The sequence below is a fragment of the Cebidichthys violaceus genome, unplaced genomic scaffold (assembly GCF_023349555.1).
Source record: "Cebidichthys violaceus isolate CVI_PGR_0920_01 unplaced genomic scaffold, fCebVio1.0.p SCAF_6, whole genome shotgun sequence".
In the NCBI taxonomy this organism is placed as follows: Eukaryota; Metazoa; Chordata; class Actinopteri; order Perciformes; family Stichaeidae; genus Cebidichthys; species Cebidichthys violaceus.
Genome location: NW_027176816.1, coordinates 14645579 through 14664107, shown reverse-complemented (window position 1 = coordinate 14664107; position 18529 = coordinate 14645579). Strand labels below are relative to the sequence as shown.

Genomic DNA, 18529 nt, shown 5'->3' with positions numbered 1-18529 from the left:
GCATCCTTACTGATTATCATGGTCAAAGCAAGTTGCAGATGTCTTACGTCAATATTTTAAGAATCTATATAGATAACTGACGAGGCATATTTTGTTTTGAGTACTTTTTAAAAGCCTTTTTAAGTGCAGATGTTTTATAACTGACAAGATCTTTTGATAATTTTACACAAAAACGGTTATCTTTTGGTGTTCTTGTTTTCTCCGTTTTGTTTGTGTTCTTTCTGTTACTGCTACATTCAGAAACCCACTGCTGAGGGGAAAAAAGAAAGTATGTATTTATTATTTATTTAATATGAAAGAAATTGACTGATATGGCTGTATATTTATTTTGTTATTTATTTGCGTGATGTGACGGTTGAGTCCGAATAGTCTTAAAAATCCACTGCTAATATTTAAATAAAGAAAACGACATCAATACAAACACTGTTTGATTACTTAGGCTTATACTTAGACAAACCAGCAGCTGATTGTAAAGACAAAAAGAGAGCTCAACAAAAGCAATCACTGTTCTGTTGCTATCTGGTCTCTGTGTGTTTGCTTTTGTCAGGTAAAAGAAAACCAGGAAAAGTTACTTTTAAAAAAAAAAAAATGTTGAGTTCTAAAACATTACCTCTCCTAAGCGCTTTGTAGCGGCCAGCACTGGCTCACCCCAAACCTCTGTAATGTACCAGAGATGCTTAAGTTCTGCTTTGGATTCTTTTTGTCTTATGTGTTGTTTTCATCAGCACAATGGTACATATATAGAGCTGTATTCCAGCTGTGGTTCAGGCTGGATGAATGGGTCTAAAACACACACAGCAACACATCCAGCCGTGGAGGATACTGTAGGATGGCCTCCTTTGACAAACTTCTATCAGATAAACATACACACCCTTGTAGCCTTACTCTAGATTTTAATTTTTAGATGCACAAAGTGCCACTAAAAAAAAAAAAAAAAGAAGAAAAAAAAAAACTTTCTTTCCTGATTCTTCGCATTTCTGCAATGTAACAATGTCTGGTCCCGGGAAGACCACGGCATCAAGAGAGCGGTGATTGTTTCAGATGCCTTTATTTCTCTGCCAAGATGGCCATTAGTACACTCTATATACATTCTGTATAAATAGATTTTAAAGATGCTATATATATGAATATAAACATACATATATTTTTCCAGTGTAATTGTTGACTTGCTCTTCTTCTTCTCTTGTATTACCTTAACAGAGGATCACTAGCTGTCTAGAAGAGATGGGAGGGGCGTTACCAATAGAAGGCAGTTACACCTTATTTAATATCACGAAGACCTGCTCAACTGTGGCTTTAAACACACCATTCACTCAAACTGAAGGTTAAGTAGGCGTCATTGACGATACAGTACAAGACTAGTGTTTTCAAAGCTTTCCTTTTTTTTCTCCCCCCTCCATTTCCTGTATTTGTCTGTCCTTGATCCAGAAATGTCAAAAAAAACATCTACTGTATGTTGTACTACTGAATCTGACAAATAACTAGATGGTTGGCTCTTTGTTCCTAAGTGTCATGTGACTTCATGTATAGTTAAAAAAAAGATGATGCCTCTGGATAATGTTCTGCACATAGTGTTTGGCAACATTGTGCAGTTGTTGTATTGTTACTAGTGAGGCCTGCTTGCTATGAGCCCATTCTCTCTGATGTTGAAACAAGCAAGTAGGAGACTTGTAGTGTGACCTGCCTTTGAGTGATTTGTTGCAGCTACTGTGGTGTAACAGTATGATTCCCTTGTGTGACTCTGATGTCAAAGGCATGTTGTAAATGTGCTCTTAGCCAATGTAGAATGACACTCCTTTGTGCACTTTCTGAATAACCGTTGAAAATGCCAGCATTTGAGTCCTGACTTGTGAAAACCCTGATAGATCACGAGCAATTCAAGTATTCAGCTCCACCGGAGGGCGCACTGCAAAGCATTGTCACACCTGTCTGTTGCTGTTCCCATAGAAAACAAGCCGTACGTCATGTCAGATAGAGACGCGTCTTTGATTCCGCGGGTTCAGCCCCGTGCTGTCGGAGCTCAGAAATGTATTAAAAAAGGAAGCGCTACTTTCTTTTCCAAACTAAAACCAAAAGAGATTGACAGTAAGCAGAGTTTGGTTCTCAGGTGAGCGGGGAGAGCTGCCACAGGTCAGCCAGTCAGCCGAGGCTAGAGGCTGGATCGGGGCCTCCTGTGAAATGAGATGAGCGTGTGGGAGTGGGAAATTGATTTGCTGGGCTACACAATCTCCCCCTTGTTTTAGGAGGAGGCGTTTGTTGCATAAATATGTGTCCATCAGTCAAAAGAATGTCGAAGCTTTTAATGACTTTTAAACCCACCCCCACCCCCTTCCTCATGTCTTGTGTAACCTTTCCTCAGGAAAGTTCATTTTTGATGCATTTGGTTAACAAAGTAGTATATTCTTCCTCTCTTGAAATGCACGAGAATACTACCCAAGAGTGTTAAGACTGTGAATCTTCTCCTAACTTATTTGATATGGCATGACCCCTTTTAAACTGCTTGATGAAATTGTCTACTGAGGTATGTAAATGAATAACACTGAGGCCATGAAAGCATAGCATTTAAAAAAAAAAAACAGTCAGCTGAGGAAGCGAGTGCAGCCTACGGTTGGTTCTTCGCCCACGCACTGTATGTTTTCTTATTTACAGAGAAGTACTGAGTAATGGAGTGAGGAGTTTTATTATTCCAAATAGCAAAGGAATTTAAAAAAGCAAACCCAGTTTCCCTAAAGCACCTGGAACGAAAATGAGTTAAACATGTTGACACTTTCAGGGAAACCAGCCCAGACCAAAATCCAGCTGTGTGTTTAGGAGGGGGGGGGGGGGGGGGGGACTTTTGCATGTTAGGCACAGATGTGTGGCACACACCACGTGGGAAATGACTCATGAGATAAGATAAGAATGTCTGGTTGAGTGGCACTTTTCATCAAGCTGAGCAAAACCAAAAGCAACCCCCCCCCCCAGCCCCAGCCCCACCCTCACCCTCTGCTGTAGTTACAAGCCGTGTGGTCTTATCATGTGTGCCTTTCTCACTCCACGCATCTCAAGATAGGGTATGTTTACACTTGGCAAACCTGGTTCAAATAGTGCTAGAAACATTCAGTCTAGATCTTTTACTCAATGCTGTCGGGGAACTTGAGGGGAGGGGGGTGGGGGGGTGGGGGGGGGGGGGGGGGGGGGTACTACAGTATGTATAGGGAGATAAAACAGGCCATTTTGTGACAAAATGAGATACAAAACAACAAGCGTCTGTTAGGCTAAAGAAACTGTGATCTCATTCTGTCGATTCAGGTACCAAACTGCACGGACAGTAATCTGAAGAACATCGTCATCATCATCATCATCCCTAGATAATGCATCAGTGTGCAGGGCAATATTTTGAAACAAGTGGAAGTCTCTGTACATATTTGTATTCAGAAGAAACAGTGTTATTGTTGTTGTATTGAAGAAGTTTAAAATGGCAAAAAAAAAAAAAAAAATGTTTGTGACAAAGAAAAAAAAAAATCCACAGCCAAGGGTTGTCCTGCTAGCACATTTTTACAGAGATGAGCTATTTTTATTGGTGATTTTCTAGGCATTAATATTGATATCCTTTTCAAAAAGTACAAAACTTCCAAAATTACAAGCACTTCCACAACGATAGATTGTATGGTCCTTTTTGTTACTTTTGTAGATGTGCTCGTTCCTTTACTACTGCACCGTTTTGTAAAGTGGGACAGGCCTTGGCTGTGTGTCCTCGGGGTCTCATGATGTTTGTTTTTTTTTGTTTGGGAAGTAAAACACTGTAGATGGGCCGAACTTGTGACTGTGTGTTTGTGTACTTGTGTACATGTTCCCCTGTTCCTGTGTCAGTGTTATAAGCCAGAGAAGTGATGTCAGTTATTGTGGGGGTATGAACCATTTTAAATGTTCTCTATGAAAAACGCAAATAAAGAATCATAGACAAGTATGACTCTGTCTTATATGTGGCTGTGTGTGTGTGTGTGTGTGTGTGTGTGTGTGTGTGTGTGTGTGTGTGTGTGTGTGTGTGTGTGTGTGTGTGTGTGTATATGTGTGTGTATGTCTTTTATTGTGAGGATCAATTGGAGTGTAGGCCTTGGGAGTAAGGACAGTTGTGCAAAGTTCTACGTTGAGGTTAGCTTAAAGGAACAGTGTGTAGGATTTAGGAGATGTATTGGCAGAAATGGAATATAATATTCATACCTATGTTGTCATTAATGTATAATCATCTAAAACAAGAATCGTTGTTTTTTATTTTTGGATGTATAGAGAGAACTGGATCCAGTGTGTGTACTTGCTCAATGTCACATAAAGAAAAAATGGCTCAATAATGGAGTGATGACATTACCCAGATCTTCCGTTGATCTTCTGCATCACTGGGCTCATAGAGCAAGCGCCTTATCATCTTATTTTGGATATCTTAATATGGCATAAGTTTAGTCTTTTCCTGGTGTTAAAGGCTGCATTACCATAAGGGGATGGCAGTTTCTGAACTATTAAGACTGTTGTAGCCGTTTATCTTTATTTTTTTATTTTGTAAAAGCACCACTGGTCAACTTTACAATATCGTTGGAATATTGATATTGAGTTATTTGGTCAAAAATATCTAAATATTAGATTTTCTCCATATCGCCCAGCCCTATAGCGTTACTGGGAAGTTGAGCTACAGTCTCTTTCCTAATGTGAGTCAATGGGGAAAAGTCTTCTGGGGGCCCCATGACATCACGTGATGGACCCAGAAGTTGTAAATCCACCGTTTGTCCACAATGTCTGCTTCAAAGTCCAACGATCTTCCTGGGGGCTTCCCGCCCTGATGCACCATCATGTTTCTACAATAGCCCAAAATGCACAAACCAAACACTGGCGGCTTGAATTTGGTGGCACCTGAAGGCAACTGTAGGGGAGGGGTGAGCAGAGGGGTATTTAGCTGGGGGCACTCTGTAACCTCACCACTAGATGCCACTAAATCCTACACACTGGCCCTTTAAGGGGCTATGAAATGCATTATGTCATTATGGAGGTCCTCCAAAGTATAACAAGACCTGTGTGTATTTTGTGTTGGAGAGGCACTATTAATCTTGCACAGCAGTAACATCGGGGCTTGTGACTAGCTAAGTGAAGTATACTGTACATACTGTATGATGTATTGACACACAGTGTACTCGGTCAAACACTCTTACACACACACACACACACACACACACACACACACACACACAATGCCTTCCTGACTGGTAAACAAAATGGGGGACTCCGTGTTAACATGCAGTTACATGTAGTTTGTATGTTGAACAGCACTGACATCTGGTGGACCGTTTAGTGAACCCGCAGGTTCACTAAACGGACTCTTGAGTACTTATCATGCAACACTATGTCTCTCTGCAGCTCTTTATATTTACTCAGTTGCTTTGGCACAGTTCTCCTTAAAACACTGTGAGAAATTGTCACATACTCTTTGTCTCACAACATTAAATCCAAATGTTAACATACGTTCCATTGACACAATGATGCGTCCATTTAGTCTTGGTGGACAAAATCAATGACGCCAATCTTCTATTGAATTGTATAACTCTCTTAGGGGTTCATCACCATTATCATTGTGTAAGAACTCATAACCTTTCAAACGGAAATGTTACATAGTACTTATAATATGCAATCCAACACAAACCCTCAGATGACCATATAGCTGAAACTACACCTCATGTAATTTCAGTTGTTTCTATGTTTCTAGGAACCTGGTCAATAAGCCTTTTCTACTTCATCCTGTCCCAGTAGGGTCAGCACACCTGTGCCTACAGCAGGCAGTGGTGTAGGAAGTACTCTGATCTTTTACCTCAGTAAGTACAGAGAAGAAATACTCTGTCATAAGTCAAATAAGTCAAAGTACCAAAAGTAGAAGTACTGAACAGTCAAAATGTCTCATTTCTAAATAATGTATATTATATTATTGTATTATAATTATTGAAGCAATGGAGCTAATTTGAACTACTTTGTATAGGCTTTAATCAATGATAATAACAATAATAATACATCATAATCATATGTTGTTATGAATCCGAATCTGTAAATTAACTAGCAATAACAGCAATGTATTATATAATATTTATCTCTGAAATGTAATGGAGTAGAAGCATAAAGTAGCATAACATGGTAAATGGTACAAAAAGTACCTATAACTTGTATTTAAGTACAGTATTTAAGTACTACTTAGTTACTTTTCCACCACTGACAGTAGGCCACTGAGGCCAGTGAAGCCCATTAGAACAACGCAATGGCAACCAAAGCTTATTCAATTAAATGAAAGAGCAGCTTCTCAAGAGCAGACAGCGGCTCGGCTGCAGATAGAAGACACGAGTCGCATGGGTAAAATAAATCCACACAAACCTGACGTGATATTATTATTCTGTTGCTTATACACTCAGTTATTGATAGCCGGAATAGAAACCGTTCATTTTGGTGCTCTCTCTGCGTCTTTCATCACATTATGAACTGCTCCGGCTCTACCGCTCTGAGGGCGGAATGTAGGCCACGCTCCTCCGGCCGTCATTTTACGTAGGCTGATTTACGTCTGACGTCAGAGCGTCAGCTGGCCGAATGTTTACATCCAGCAGTGGTGTGTTTCAGACTGGATCCCCACAACAACAGAAGGCTGAGCACACGGGACCCCGAGACAGAGACCAGCAGTCTGCATTTCCACAAGGTAGAACATCAGCGTAACCGGGGCTCATTACGGAGGCCCGCTGGAAGCTGCTGCTTTGTTTCTGTCGTTACCCCAGCAGCTGTTAGCATTCTTGTCTCGATCTGTCTCCTCTTGCAGCGAGGACGAGAGGACGGTTATTTCTGTTTGTGTTGACCTTGCCACTGCTTGGCAGGCTGTTATGGACGTGATATGTAATGTGTGTTGTTCATACCAGCCGACTGTTATACTAAGACGACTTCGGTTTTAAGTGGTTATTCAATTTTGGATCAGCTGAGTGACGCAACTAGCAACCGCAACAACGTGCGGGCTGTGCATGTGTGCGGTGAGCTGAAACCTGCATGAGTTACAGGACGGGGCTTCCCGACGCTTCTTCTAAACGATGCAAAGGAAAGAATGGACGTGGTGGCTAGTCTAATGAATCAGCTCAATGGCAGTGTATTTGCAGGAAGTGTGTACCCTACTACCTACTAAAGCCCTTAGTTAGTCACAGAATGGGTTACAGGGCCCTCTTGTGGTCATGTGGGCTAGCATCCCAAAGAAGCAGTTTGTATTCACATGGACAACATCTCATTCTGGACTCGCTTCCCTTAGAACTTGTTTTCATTTTGATGCACCAACTGCTGTTTGTTCCTTTTAGTCATTCTCTGCCTGAAAAACATCCTCTTCATCTCAGCTCAAGAGGCATCAAAGGCAGGAGGTCCGGTAATATGTAAATAGACCCGCTCCTTTGTTCTGTTATAGCCTCATGACTATGGCCAGCATTTGGCAGCCAGTGAACCCTGTGATCTCTTGTCCTTTGGCATTGCCCTCTGGTGTTGTTTTTAACACCACTAGCAGCACTCACTCCTGCAGCTGTATTCTGCTGCCAAAAGCTTCATTTAGGCCTCTACATGTGGTCAGTCAGGTTTATTTGTGTGGAAAGTCTCAAAGAGCTTAGAGTTGAAATGCCATGTAAAAAGCCTTTCTAGCCATTTTTTAACACATCCTCAGTCATATTGTGCACCTTTTTAACAATACATGCCATTTATTTATTGTCTTTCACCCAAAAAAAATCTTTCAATTTCTTTGTTAACCAAAGTCCAATCATCTTTTTACTCTGTAAAATAAAATATGGCATGTGCTAAATGTATGCTAGTACCAGGCTACAACTTCCAGTTCTGAAAAGTGTCAAAGCTGCATTCTCTCTAATGTTCATCAGGGGGCGACTCCTCTGATTGTATAGAAGTCTATGAGAAAATGACTCTACTTCTCTCTTGATTTATCTCCTCAGTAAACATTGTAAACATGAGTTTATGATCTCAGTCTCTAGTTTCAAGTCTTCTTCAATGCAGCATGATGTTCATTTAGTAAATTATGGTCCATTTAGAGTCAAAGTATAATTTAGGGCGGAGCTACCTTGTGATTGACAGGTCACTACCACAGAGTTGTCTGGTCTGAGAGTTGTCCCTGTTTTTGTTTCGGAACAGAAACACTTTCACTGTGTTTTCAGGTCATGAAATTTAATTGCCGAATTTGTATCACCCAAAAATGTCTTATTCAGTGTTTGGTTGTACCGCCTTCTCGTATCACTTCTAGTTGTAAAAAAAACAAGATGGCGATGGCCGAAAAACCACAATGGTGACGGCAAAAATCCCAAATTTAATACTTCAACACAGAAGTCCACAAACCAATGGGCGATGTCATGTTGGATACGTCCTCCTCTTGCATTGCTAGAACCAACCAATTTCAAACAGTAATATCCTGACATCCATCCATCAATCAATCTGCAACTTTTAGCCACAATGAAGGTGTGTGGAACAGAGTTGTGTTCACACTAAGAATAAAGCAACACAACGGCCTATAGCGAGGCCAGCTACTTGTAAAGCTCAAGCACTTGTTGACGTAGTTATGTCATAAAATAGCACTGAGAAGGAGCTACTAGCATTTTAAAAATAGAACGGAACAAGGTGTCAGCCGTCAGTTTGTAGCTTCATTTCACCAGCATCCATTGAAGCTTGACTTGTAGCCTGCTGCTGTGTCACTCATAGTGGAAACACACTAGTGATCCAATCAAATGCAAAAGATTTGATTTAAATTTCTAATGCAGTACAGAAGCTAAAGATGCTCTAACTTCCTCACTGGGGCTTTAATGGTCGTAGCATTTTGAATCCATATGAACCACTACTTTGTGCTGTCAAATCAGACATGTATTGTCAGGTTGTGATTGTCCTGGAGTTTATCCAGGTTGTCCACATTTTAAGTTATTACAAAAGGACAGTCTTAAAGGACCAGTGTGTAAGATTTAAGGTGATTTATTAGCAGAAATGGAATATAATATTTAGAACTATGTTTTCATAAATGTATAATCACGTGAAACAAAGAGAATTTGAATAATTAGAATTAGATTGAGCCCTTTATCTATAGGGAGCAGGTCCTCTTCATGGAGTCCACCATTTTTCTACAGTAGCCCAGAATGAACAAACGAAATAGTGGCTCTAGAGAGAGCCTTTAGTGGTTTTTACATCTCCTGAAGGCCACCTAGTTCTCTAACTTGCTTGGAAAGGGAGCGAGCAGAGGGGTGTTCAGTTTGTTGCACTGTGTAACATCACCACTAGATGGCACTAAACCCTATGCACTGGCCTTTTAAAGAAACTGATGGTTGATTATGAATATGATGGTTGAAGGAGTTTCAGTATTGAATAGTGTGTGCTTTTGTTGAGTCTTTGAAATGATATAGAAATAGCAAAAAAAATATGCAGATTCCTGTTTCTCAGAGCACAAGGTGTTGCCTTCATATTGCTGGTTTTGTACAACCAACAGTCCAACTCCCAAAGAGTTTTAATTTACTAAGAAAAACAGCACATCCTCTACATTTAAGAAGCTTGAACCAGAAAATGTTTGGCATATTATATTGTAACTAATCATTGAATTGATTAATTGTTTCATAACATAGACTGTAACGGATCCCCGTATATGAAAAGGCGTGAAACTTACTGCTGGTGAAATTTCTCCTTTATTGTTTTCTTTCAGTCACCACCGTAAGAGCTTTGGCCTCATACGGGTCCATTAAACTATAATACTTTTAGCGGTATCGACGTACATCCGCGTAACAAGATCTGTAGCCATACCGTGAAGCTCACAATCCCACATTATACCAGTATGCGCTTCCTTTTAACCTTTTCAAAATAAAGGTACCTCAAAATAAAAGTCTGATTCATCCATTTCAGAAAAAGTAGCACAAAACGTCTATACACTCTTCCAACAACACAGTATCATCTAGGCAACAAGACAAATACAAAAACAATCAACCCAAAACAACAAACCTTCCATGGGGTTATTTACATAGACTCTGATATGAAAGACATATACATTCTGTTTGTTTAACTGATGAGAGGAAATGAAGACTCTACCTAATGCATTTAGTTGGTCTCATTTATAAAGTATTTCACATGTTAATATGTTTTCAATAACTAAACAAAGTTGTGATTTATCAAACATATATCTCTTCTAAATGGTTGGTTTATCTTTTCAAGATTATGTATAAAATGATGAGGAAATGGCAATGAATTTACATCATTTACAGACAAATTCTCTCTTCTTATGATTATTATTATTATAGATAAAGCCTGTTGTGAATTGGGTCGCAATGGTTGGTCATTTTTGAAAATGGGTCCCCAGAAAAAGAAATTTGGGAAACATTGTTGTAAAGAGCAGTTTTGAGTATAGACCCCTGAAGAAAATGGATTTGGATCTATTTCTGTAAATGTTCTCTCACTAATCCAGATGACAGGGTTTGATAATTAGTGCGAAGCTATGCTCACTGTAGACTGGTTCTTATGTAATTTGTGATAGTAAGCCACCTGCCTCTCTTTGCCTCCAGTTAACATGGGTGGAGCTGTGAGTGCCGGTGAGGACAATGACGACTTGATTGACAACCTGAAGGAGGCTTACTACATCCGCTCAGACCTGGTGGAGCGGGCCTTTAGAGCTATCGACCGGGCTGACTATTACCTGGATGAATACCGGGATAATGCCTACAAGGTGAGCACACTGAAAGTCTGTGAAATAAACCCAAACAGGGTCCAAAGAAACTCACAGCATTCACTTGTAGAAACGTTGATAGGCTGAAAGACAAGCTGGTTAAGGTAATACTGTTGTTGTTGTTGTTGTTGTTGTTGTTGTTGTTGTTGTTGTTGTTGTTAGGACTTGGCATGGCGGCATGGAAAGATCCACCTGTCTGCTCCGTGTATCTACTCTGAGGTGATGGAGGCTTTGGACCTCCACCCTGGCCTCTCCTTCCTCAACCTGGGCAGTGGGACTGGCTACCTCAGCACCATGGTCGGCCTCATATTGGGTATGTGGTGTCTTTATAATTGTTCTGGCAGCGTGAAGGTTACAGGCACACACACTTGTGAACTGAGAGATAGTGGTTCAAATTCTTTATGCCTTGTCAACTTGTCTGGATACATGTCATGGTGTGGGAATGGGAAAAAGTGGGTGACTTTTGGGATAAAATGGCCTCACTGATATCTGACATGATTGGACATCAATCCCTATTGACCCAAATGTTCTGCTGCTTAATGATGACTCTAAACATGCTGTACCTAATAGTTTAAAGCTTTGAAGCTTCATTCAAACCTTGACATAAGAGTTACTTTAATTGATAACTTACAGAAACATTGCATGCAATAGTCCATCTTCTGTCTCTCTCTCTTCCTCTCTCACACAGCGAGTAATGTCATGCTCAATCCTGAATAAAAAGATAGATGTAATAATTTTCAATGAAATATTCTGCTTCTGTCCATATTTGTTTACATTTAGCATTTCAAAAGCAACATTTTCACTGAGGTCAATAAACGGTTTGTTGCCACACCTGTAGGCTATTGACAGGGCAGTTGAGCAGCACCATAAATTACATTTATATTACCTCGAAAACAAAAAACCTTTCTCTCTTCTTTTTTTTTTTAGGCTGATGACATAATAAAATATGAGGAGAGACATTCAAAGCTTCATTCAAATTCCTCAGTAGAAGCTTCAAATGTAAAGTCAAAAATAAATCAAAGACTCTGTACAGCCGCATTTACCATGTCGGTATATCTGATTGAAATCTGATAATTTGGTGCTCATGGTTTCTGTAAAATGACCTGAACAATTGAATTGTGGACAATCTAACCAATCAATGATGTGCAGCATGCCCATATTGACAAAAGCTACCTGACATCTCATGGAGACCTGTGTTTATTTGTAGCCACACCGACTAGTAAAAGGGACTCACCGTCTGAATGGAGCTCAGCTTTTAATTGAAGTTTTTCTCTAATCAACCTAATCTGAGTTGGTTGTTGAGTCTTATGTCCCAGTGCCACTACAAACATATCTTTGTGTCCATGTAAATTTCAAACTGTGAGCTGAGGTGTGCTAACTGTTCCAGGACCATTCGGAGTCAATCACGGAATAGAGTTACATGCAGATGTGATTGATTATGCCTACCAGAAGCTCGACTGCTTCATCAAAACCAGCGACAGCTTTGACAAGTATGTGTCAGTGACGTTTTATTGTTCCTCTATATTTTTTCTATATCATTTTTTACCCTTGTGCATAATGTTTTCATTGCTCCTGTATCTCTCTTTAGATTTGAATTCTGTGAGCCGTCCTTTGTTGCGGGTAACTGCCTGGAGATTCCTCCAGAGAGCCGTCAGTATGACAGGGTGTACTGCGGGGCCGGGGTGCAGAAGGAGCACGAGGACTACATGAAGACCCTGCTCAAGGTGGGGGGCATCCTGGTGATGCCTCTCGAGGAAAAGGTTGGTGTCTTGCCAGAGAAATTCAGGATTGTTCAAATCTGCATATTAGGCAACACTTAACTTTAAGTCCCTGTATTTAACATTCATAAGCAGTAAATAAACACTAAATAAACACACTGTAATGTAATAGTAAGCAGATATACAATCTTTATTATTATTATTATCAACAACTATAACCCCTGAGTGGAGGCTGCTCTAAAAGACACAGTATAACAGTATCAAGTGTATTATCATATGCACAGCAATCACAGAGAAGCTGTCTTTGGCAATGAAATCTGGGATCTCAGGCTCCCTCCAGCAATGCTCATTAAATAAAAAACGCAAAATTATTGCCTTGCGGGGACGACTGAGACGCCAGGGACGACAGTGAGGCCAGAAAAGACTGAGAAGACAGAGAAAACAGAGACGCTAGGGAGGACAGTGACAACAGGGAGGCCAGAGACCACAGAGACCACAGAGACCACAGAGACGACAGACACCACAGAGACCACAGAGACCACAGAGACCACAGGGACGACATAGACCACAGAGACGACAGAGACCACAGGGACGACAGGGACGACAGTATTGCAAATGGATAAACCAAATGTAAACAGGAATGTAGTAAATGTATTTGCATAATGACAATTAATAAATATGCATTTCCCTAAAGAGACTCAAATGTACAATGTGTGTACAATGTGCAATCTAAATTTGGTACGTCCCAAATTCGAATACCAATGGCTGTCTAATACGCAAATGCCAATACATAGACAGGGAATCTGTCTTCGACACAACACCGGCAAAGAAACCTGAAACCTCCAGCACAGAGCTGACTGGTCAGCACAGAGAGCGACCCTGGAGCTTCCCTCTGCAGTCTGCCAAAGAAATCCCACTAAATACTAAATAAACACAACCACTACTGCCAGTGACAAACCACATAAATAAAAGATGCTAACTACACTTACCATTCTGATACGTCTGCTTGTTGCTCAGCCATACATGTGCCCTTTTTCCAATTTCTTTTCTTTTTTTTACTTTTTAAGTGGGACAGTGTGTGTGTGTGTGTGTGTGTGTGTGTGTGTGTGTGTGTGTGTGTGTGTGTGTGTGTGTGTGTGTGTGTGTGTGTGTGTGTGTGTGTGTGCGCGCGCGTGCAACAAAAAAAGTAGAGCAGCTGAGAAAAACTATTTACACGCACAAAAAGGGAAATGAAAAAAGCTTTGATTTCCTGATGTATTTTCTGCAGTTGACCAAGATTACCCGTACGGGGCCGAACAGCTGGGAGACCAAAAAGATCATTTCTGTGTCCTTCGCTCCTCTGATGCTGCCTAAACACAGCACAAATCGCAAACCCAAGATTGTTCCACTACGTGAGTGCAACTAAATATAAATAATGTGTCTAATTCTAATCTATAATGTGTCTATTACATTGCGCATTTCCCCTGTTTTCTTGTGTTTCTTAATTTTGCAGCTAAGTATGAGGTACGGACGTTACAGGAGCTGGCTCGCATCTGTATCCGCCACACCCTCAGAGTGACCACAGATGGAGGAGACAGCCAGTCACGCGGTCGAGGTTCTTCGTTCAGCGTTGGCAGGGGTCTGGCGGTGGCCGGGCTCCATAAGTACGGCCCTCGCTTCAAACGCAGACGTGTCCACCGGCGCCACTGCAACGCTCTCGTCCTGGCCACGCGTCAGGTGGTGGCCAGCAGTGGCATTGGCCCCGCCCCTCTGGATGGCAACGACAGCCAGGGAGGGAGAGCGGAGGACGAGGAGGAGGCCGGAGAGAGGGAGGTGAGGCGGCAGATGAGGGGGAGCAGGAGGGCGGGTAGGGGAGCGGGAGGGGTGGTGGAAGAGGAGGAGACGGTGGAGGAAGAAGATGAGGAGGAGGAGGAGGAGCAGCAGCAGCAGCAGCAGCAGCAGCAGCAGGAGGAGGAGGAGGAGAAGGAGACCGGGGAGCTGCTCCGACCCCAGCCGACCGTAAACGTCCTTAGAGAGAGGATCCTGGGCCTGCCGCTGCCCGAGCCTCTGAAGATGTACCTGCTATACTACAGAGAGAAATGAGCCTGCTAAGGCCACAGCCAGGTCCTGAGTCAGAGCCCAGAGCTGAAGGCAACGACCCAGCAGAGGCCCACGTCTCCCTTACAACCCCACCACCACCTGTACAAGGCAGGGCAACATGCCACCTACCTTACTGACCCTCAGCTCCACTCGCTCACCTGCTCTCACCTTCTCCATCATCCATTTTCTCTGCCACTCCCTCTTTTTGCCCTGTTCCCACTGTTCTTTACTTGATTAATTTCCTGACATGATAAAGAGTCAGCTCAATTTGTCCAGTGGAGGGGGAGGGGGAGGAGGAGGGTGTGAGGCAATGATTTAAACAAATAAACAGTCACTGATGTAAAAATTGCGTCTCCATATAGGTGCAAAAGAAATAGATACAAGTACATGATACATACACAGATGATCAGTTTGCAGCTCTGTATATCTAACATGCCAATCAAGCCTTGCCTTACAGCAGCTTAACAGTGGCCTGAGTATCCACAGCTTAGTGGTGCAGAGAAGGACCATCAGAGTTCAGACAGTGTAGCATCAAGCAGAGAGAGAAGCTTACCCATAGACCAGAAGGCAGAGGATGGCCCCTGCTCTTTTTTATCCACCAATTACAGCTGTGCCCCAAGTTAGAGATTATACATTGAATGTATAAGTGGTGATGCTAGTTTGTCCGCATATGGTGGCGTGTATTATCATCTAATGGGGGCGGGTAGTTTTAGAGGGGAAGACATGGAGTGGGCCCAGAGATGTGCAAAAAATGTGCATTCAAAGTTTTAATGATGTTATATTTTCTCTCTCACTATCATATTTAATGATATTGTAGCTTGTGACCAAGATGGTGTGGCGGTTGTGTTTATTCCAAATATAAGGGGAGCTTTGTTTCTGAGCCCTCAGTCCATTAAAACAAGTTAAATGATCTGCTTTTCCAAGGCCAATGCTTGCTCATCATTTCCAGCATTGTCTTAGGACACTGGTAGAGTTAATAGACGGTTGAGTTCTCCCCCTTTCTATGCATATATTTAACTGTATGAATAAAAGTCCACCTTTGTCTCCGGATGTCATCACATGGAGATGAAACTGTTCTAAATCCTTACATTTGTATCCAAAGGGCAGTGTCACTGTTTTTCTCTACATCCCATTTTATTCTCTCAATCAAAAGAGAATGACCATAAAAGATCACATACTTACTAATATTCCAATTTACATAAGTAAACCAGCATGATAACACATAAGCTAATGTTTTTGATGACTGACAGTGTGCAGGTTTTCTTTCTATTTTTTCTTGTAATAATTAGATTTTTGAATTTCATGAGACTTGAAGTGGCGTGTACAGTACATATGAAATTGTATGTTTTGTGAATCATAAAAAAATCTAGAGATACTACAAAGATACTTTGATGAGTAGAGTAAGTATCTTGTCTCACATGTTTCTGTTGTAGTTAGTTAGATGGAGCGTTATTCCTTTATACTCTTTGCTTTTGTACCAATCTTTCTGCTCCCCTCTGTGCCAAACTTCTGTTGCATGGACTGAATTCTCAAGAGGAAACCGCAGATCATCAACAAGTCACGCTTGAAGAAGAAGAATTTGTTGATGTTTATTTTTTATCATTTCAAAAACTTCTCCACTACCACTGAAATGACACTTGGTGGTTGTTTATGTATTAGTTATCATGTAAAGCTTTAGATTTCTCCCATTAAAAAGTTTGTATTTGAAGAATGTGATGAATAGCAAATTGATCTTTGCACAAGGCAAAACAGATGCACCCTGCATCAGTAAATACAGTCAAGGAGATAAATAATGGATATGATCACAATAATGGGAGGGATTTGAATATATGCAGCTTATATTGGTGATTTATCCAACACTGAATTGTTGTGGCCAACAAGCAGGTCCTCATCCGGCCAGGTGATTCCCATCCCTTCTGACTCCTGCTGAGTGTAATGTCATGCTTCACTGTTTGGCCATTCTACCATTTCTACTGCTGCTGGATCTGCCTTTTAAGTACTGTATGCACACCTTTCCTTTATTTGACATTTACCATTCACTTTAGTTTGTTGTGCATTTGTGATTCTCTGCTGAATGTACATGAACATGATGGGTTTTTTGGGGGGTTTCTTTTGCACTTGATATTAAGTTTTGGAGAGAATGAATTGCTTTTTTTTGCTTGTTTTTAAAATTGAGCTGTATTATTGACTACTGTTAATAAAGTCCATGATACAAAAGAGTCCCATTGCAAATTAAATGGTTGTATTAGCTAAAACAGCGGCTTACGAAGAATGTCTTTTATTTTGGCATATAAACACAGGAAATATTTCAAACCCCTTAGATGGCCTCACCAAGTTTAAAGATGTTTTTCTTTTTTTTAACTTTATAGATCCTAACTAATTTACAGTTTAAGTAAACCTTCAACAATCTGTATGGCTTTGTCTTTATTAAAGTGAAGTGAAATGCATATTTAAGTGACTGTAGTGTCTGCTGACCCTGGGATGGGAGGTCCGGGAGTTGTAACCCCAGATCTGTGGGCATGTCTGGCCCACTGGCCAGCTAGCGGCCCCCGCAAGCGCTATAGCTCTCTGTCACACCAGTTTGTGGAGCTTCTCAACTGAAAAATGTGAGCAAATCTTCCTAAAATTGCCAATATTCTAAATCTACACAATTGATTTATCCCCTCAAAAATATCAGAGGTTAATTTAAGTGATGAAATAGATACAACATTTTAAAAGTTACCGCTGTTGGTTTGTTATTCTGTTATTCTGCTGTTTGGGTGCCCTTGGGACTATGGGAACAAAAACGTGTGCTGCCATGGCTGAGTCGCTCTCCTTCAGGGCCTGTGTAGTTTGGGCCGGATATGTGGCTAGGCTAACTAGAAACTAAAAGGGTATCTGCTGCCCCAAACGTTTGTTTTTATTTTTTCATGGATCTGCACAGTTCAGGTGGGGCATGTTTTAATGTTGAAAAGTCAGAAAATCTGGAAAAAATTACTTTCAAAATATATTATATCTTCAGGACTATGATGGAGTTACAAATAAAGCCAGTATACAGAAATGCTTGTGGTGGCGGATGTCAATCAGAGAGCCACAGGGATGACGTATTTTTGTAGGCCAACCCCAGAAGTTAGCATTGCACTGGTTCCCTTGACAAACACCCATTGGATTCCATCATTGGATTTTGGATTATTGCAGAAAATAAGCTCTGTGGCACCTCGGCCACATGACTTCATGTCCCCACCACTAAGCTAGAGGCGGTCTAGTCGGCATGATGCCGTTTTTGTAGTCTCATTTAGCCACTTGTTAGCAACCGCTATTTCTAAGACATGTGAAAACAAAATTCATCAGAAGGATATTTACTGATGTAGTTCATATTGTAGAAGAAAAAACGTTAAAATCTCTTCAGCTTGTGTGAACCACACACTTTATTTCAGGCTTCCAACAAAAATATGAGCTCCAAGATGGCTCATATTTAGTCCAATGGGAATTGCTTGCTTAAGTATGCGATCCACTGAAGCTCAGCTGCATCCTTTCTGCCCTATAGGCCATCAAAGTAGGTTCTATTTATGGTGCTCTCCAGCAGACTGGTTTGCAGAAGTTTGTTTTTTTTCTTGAGGCTTCATGTGCTTACTAAACATCTGTTGGTCAAAGAGTGTAAAACCTATTACAGACCTATTACAGACCTATTACAGATGTTCTCAACCACATGACCTGTGATGATTTGAGCCAGTAAAGGCTTGGGAATTCTGAAAAAAAAATCCTTTTAATCCATTCATATCAATACAGTGTCTATTTTCTGAGAAGTAAATTAAATGTATGTAAATCCTTTGGTCAATAATTGTATCATAATGTAATAATGGCAGGTGGAGCAATATTATAGTTCAATAACTGTAAGGAGGCAGTGACTGAGCTTGTGTAACTAGAAAAGTGATGTAGAAGGGACATTTTTATTAATTTCTATTAAAGAGCTATCTTTAAGGTTAAAAGAATAAACAAAATAGGTGTCTTCAAAAAAAGTGAGACTCCAGGT

General features: G+C 40.9%; 1 protein-coding gene across 1 annotated transcript; it reads left to right on the top strand.

Annotated features, from left to right (window-relative positions):
* The first annotated feature begins 6584 nt into the window (after positions 1-6584).
* Positions 6585-16777, top strand: LOC137889473 (protein-L-isoaspartate O-methyltransferase domain-containing protein 2-like). Its single transcript, XM_068733350.1, has 7 exons — positions 6585-6700; positions 10560-10720; positions 10883-11033; positions 12108-12210; positions 12309-12480; positions 13706-13829; positions 13931-16777. Exons 1-7 carry the CDS (start codon positions 6595-6597, stop codon positions 14518-14520), a joined length of 1407 nt encoding a protein of 468 aa, XP_068589451.1. The 5' UTR covers positions 6585-6594; the 3' UTR covers positions 14521-16777.
* The last annotated feature ends 1752 nt before the right edge of the window (positions 16778-18529 follow it).

What these genes read in the sequence shown, in the direction of transcription:
- LOC137889473 (XM_068733350.1), top strand. Translation starts at nt 6,595, where the DNA reads ATGTTTACATCCAGCAGTGGTGTGTTTCAGACTGGATCCCCACAACAA. An exon ending in ACCGGGATAATGCCTACAAG is followed by an intron (nt 10,721 to 10,882) that starts GTGAGCACACTG and finishes TGTTGTTGTTAG; the next exon opens with GACTTGGCATGGCGGCATGG. An exon ending in ACCCAAGATTGTTCCACTAC is followed by an intron (nt 13,830 to 13,930) that starts GTGAGTGCAACT and finishes TTAATTTTGCAG; the next exon opens with CTAAGTATGAGGTACGGACG.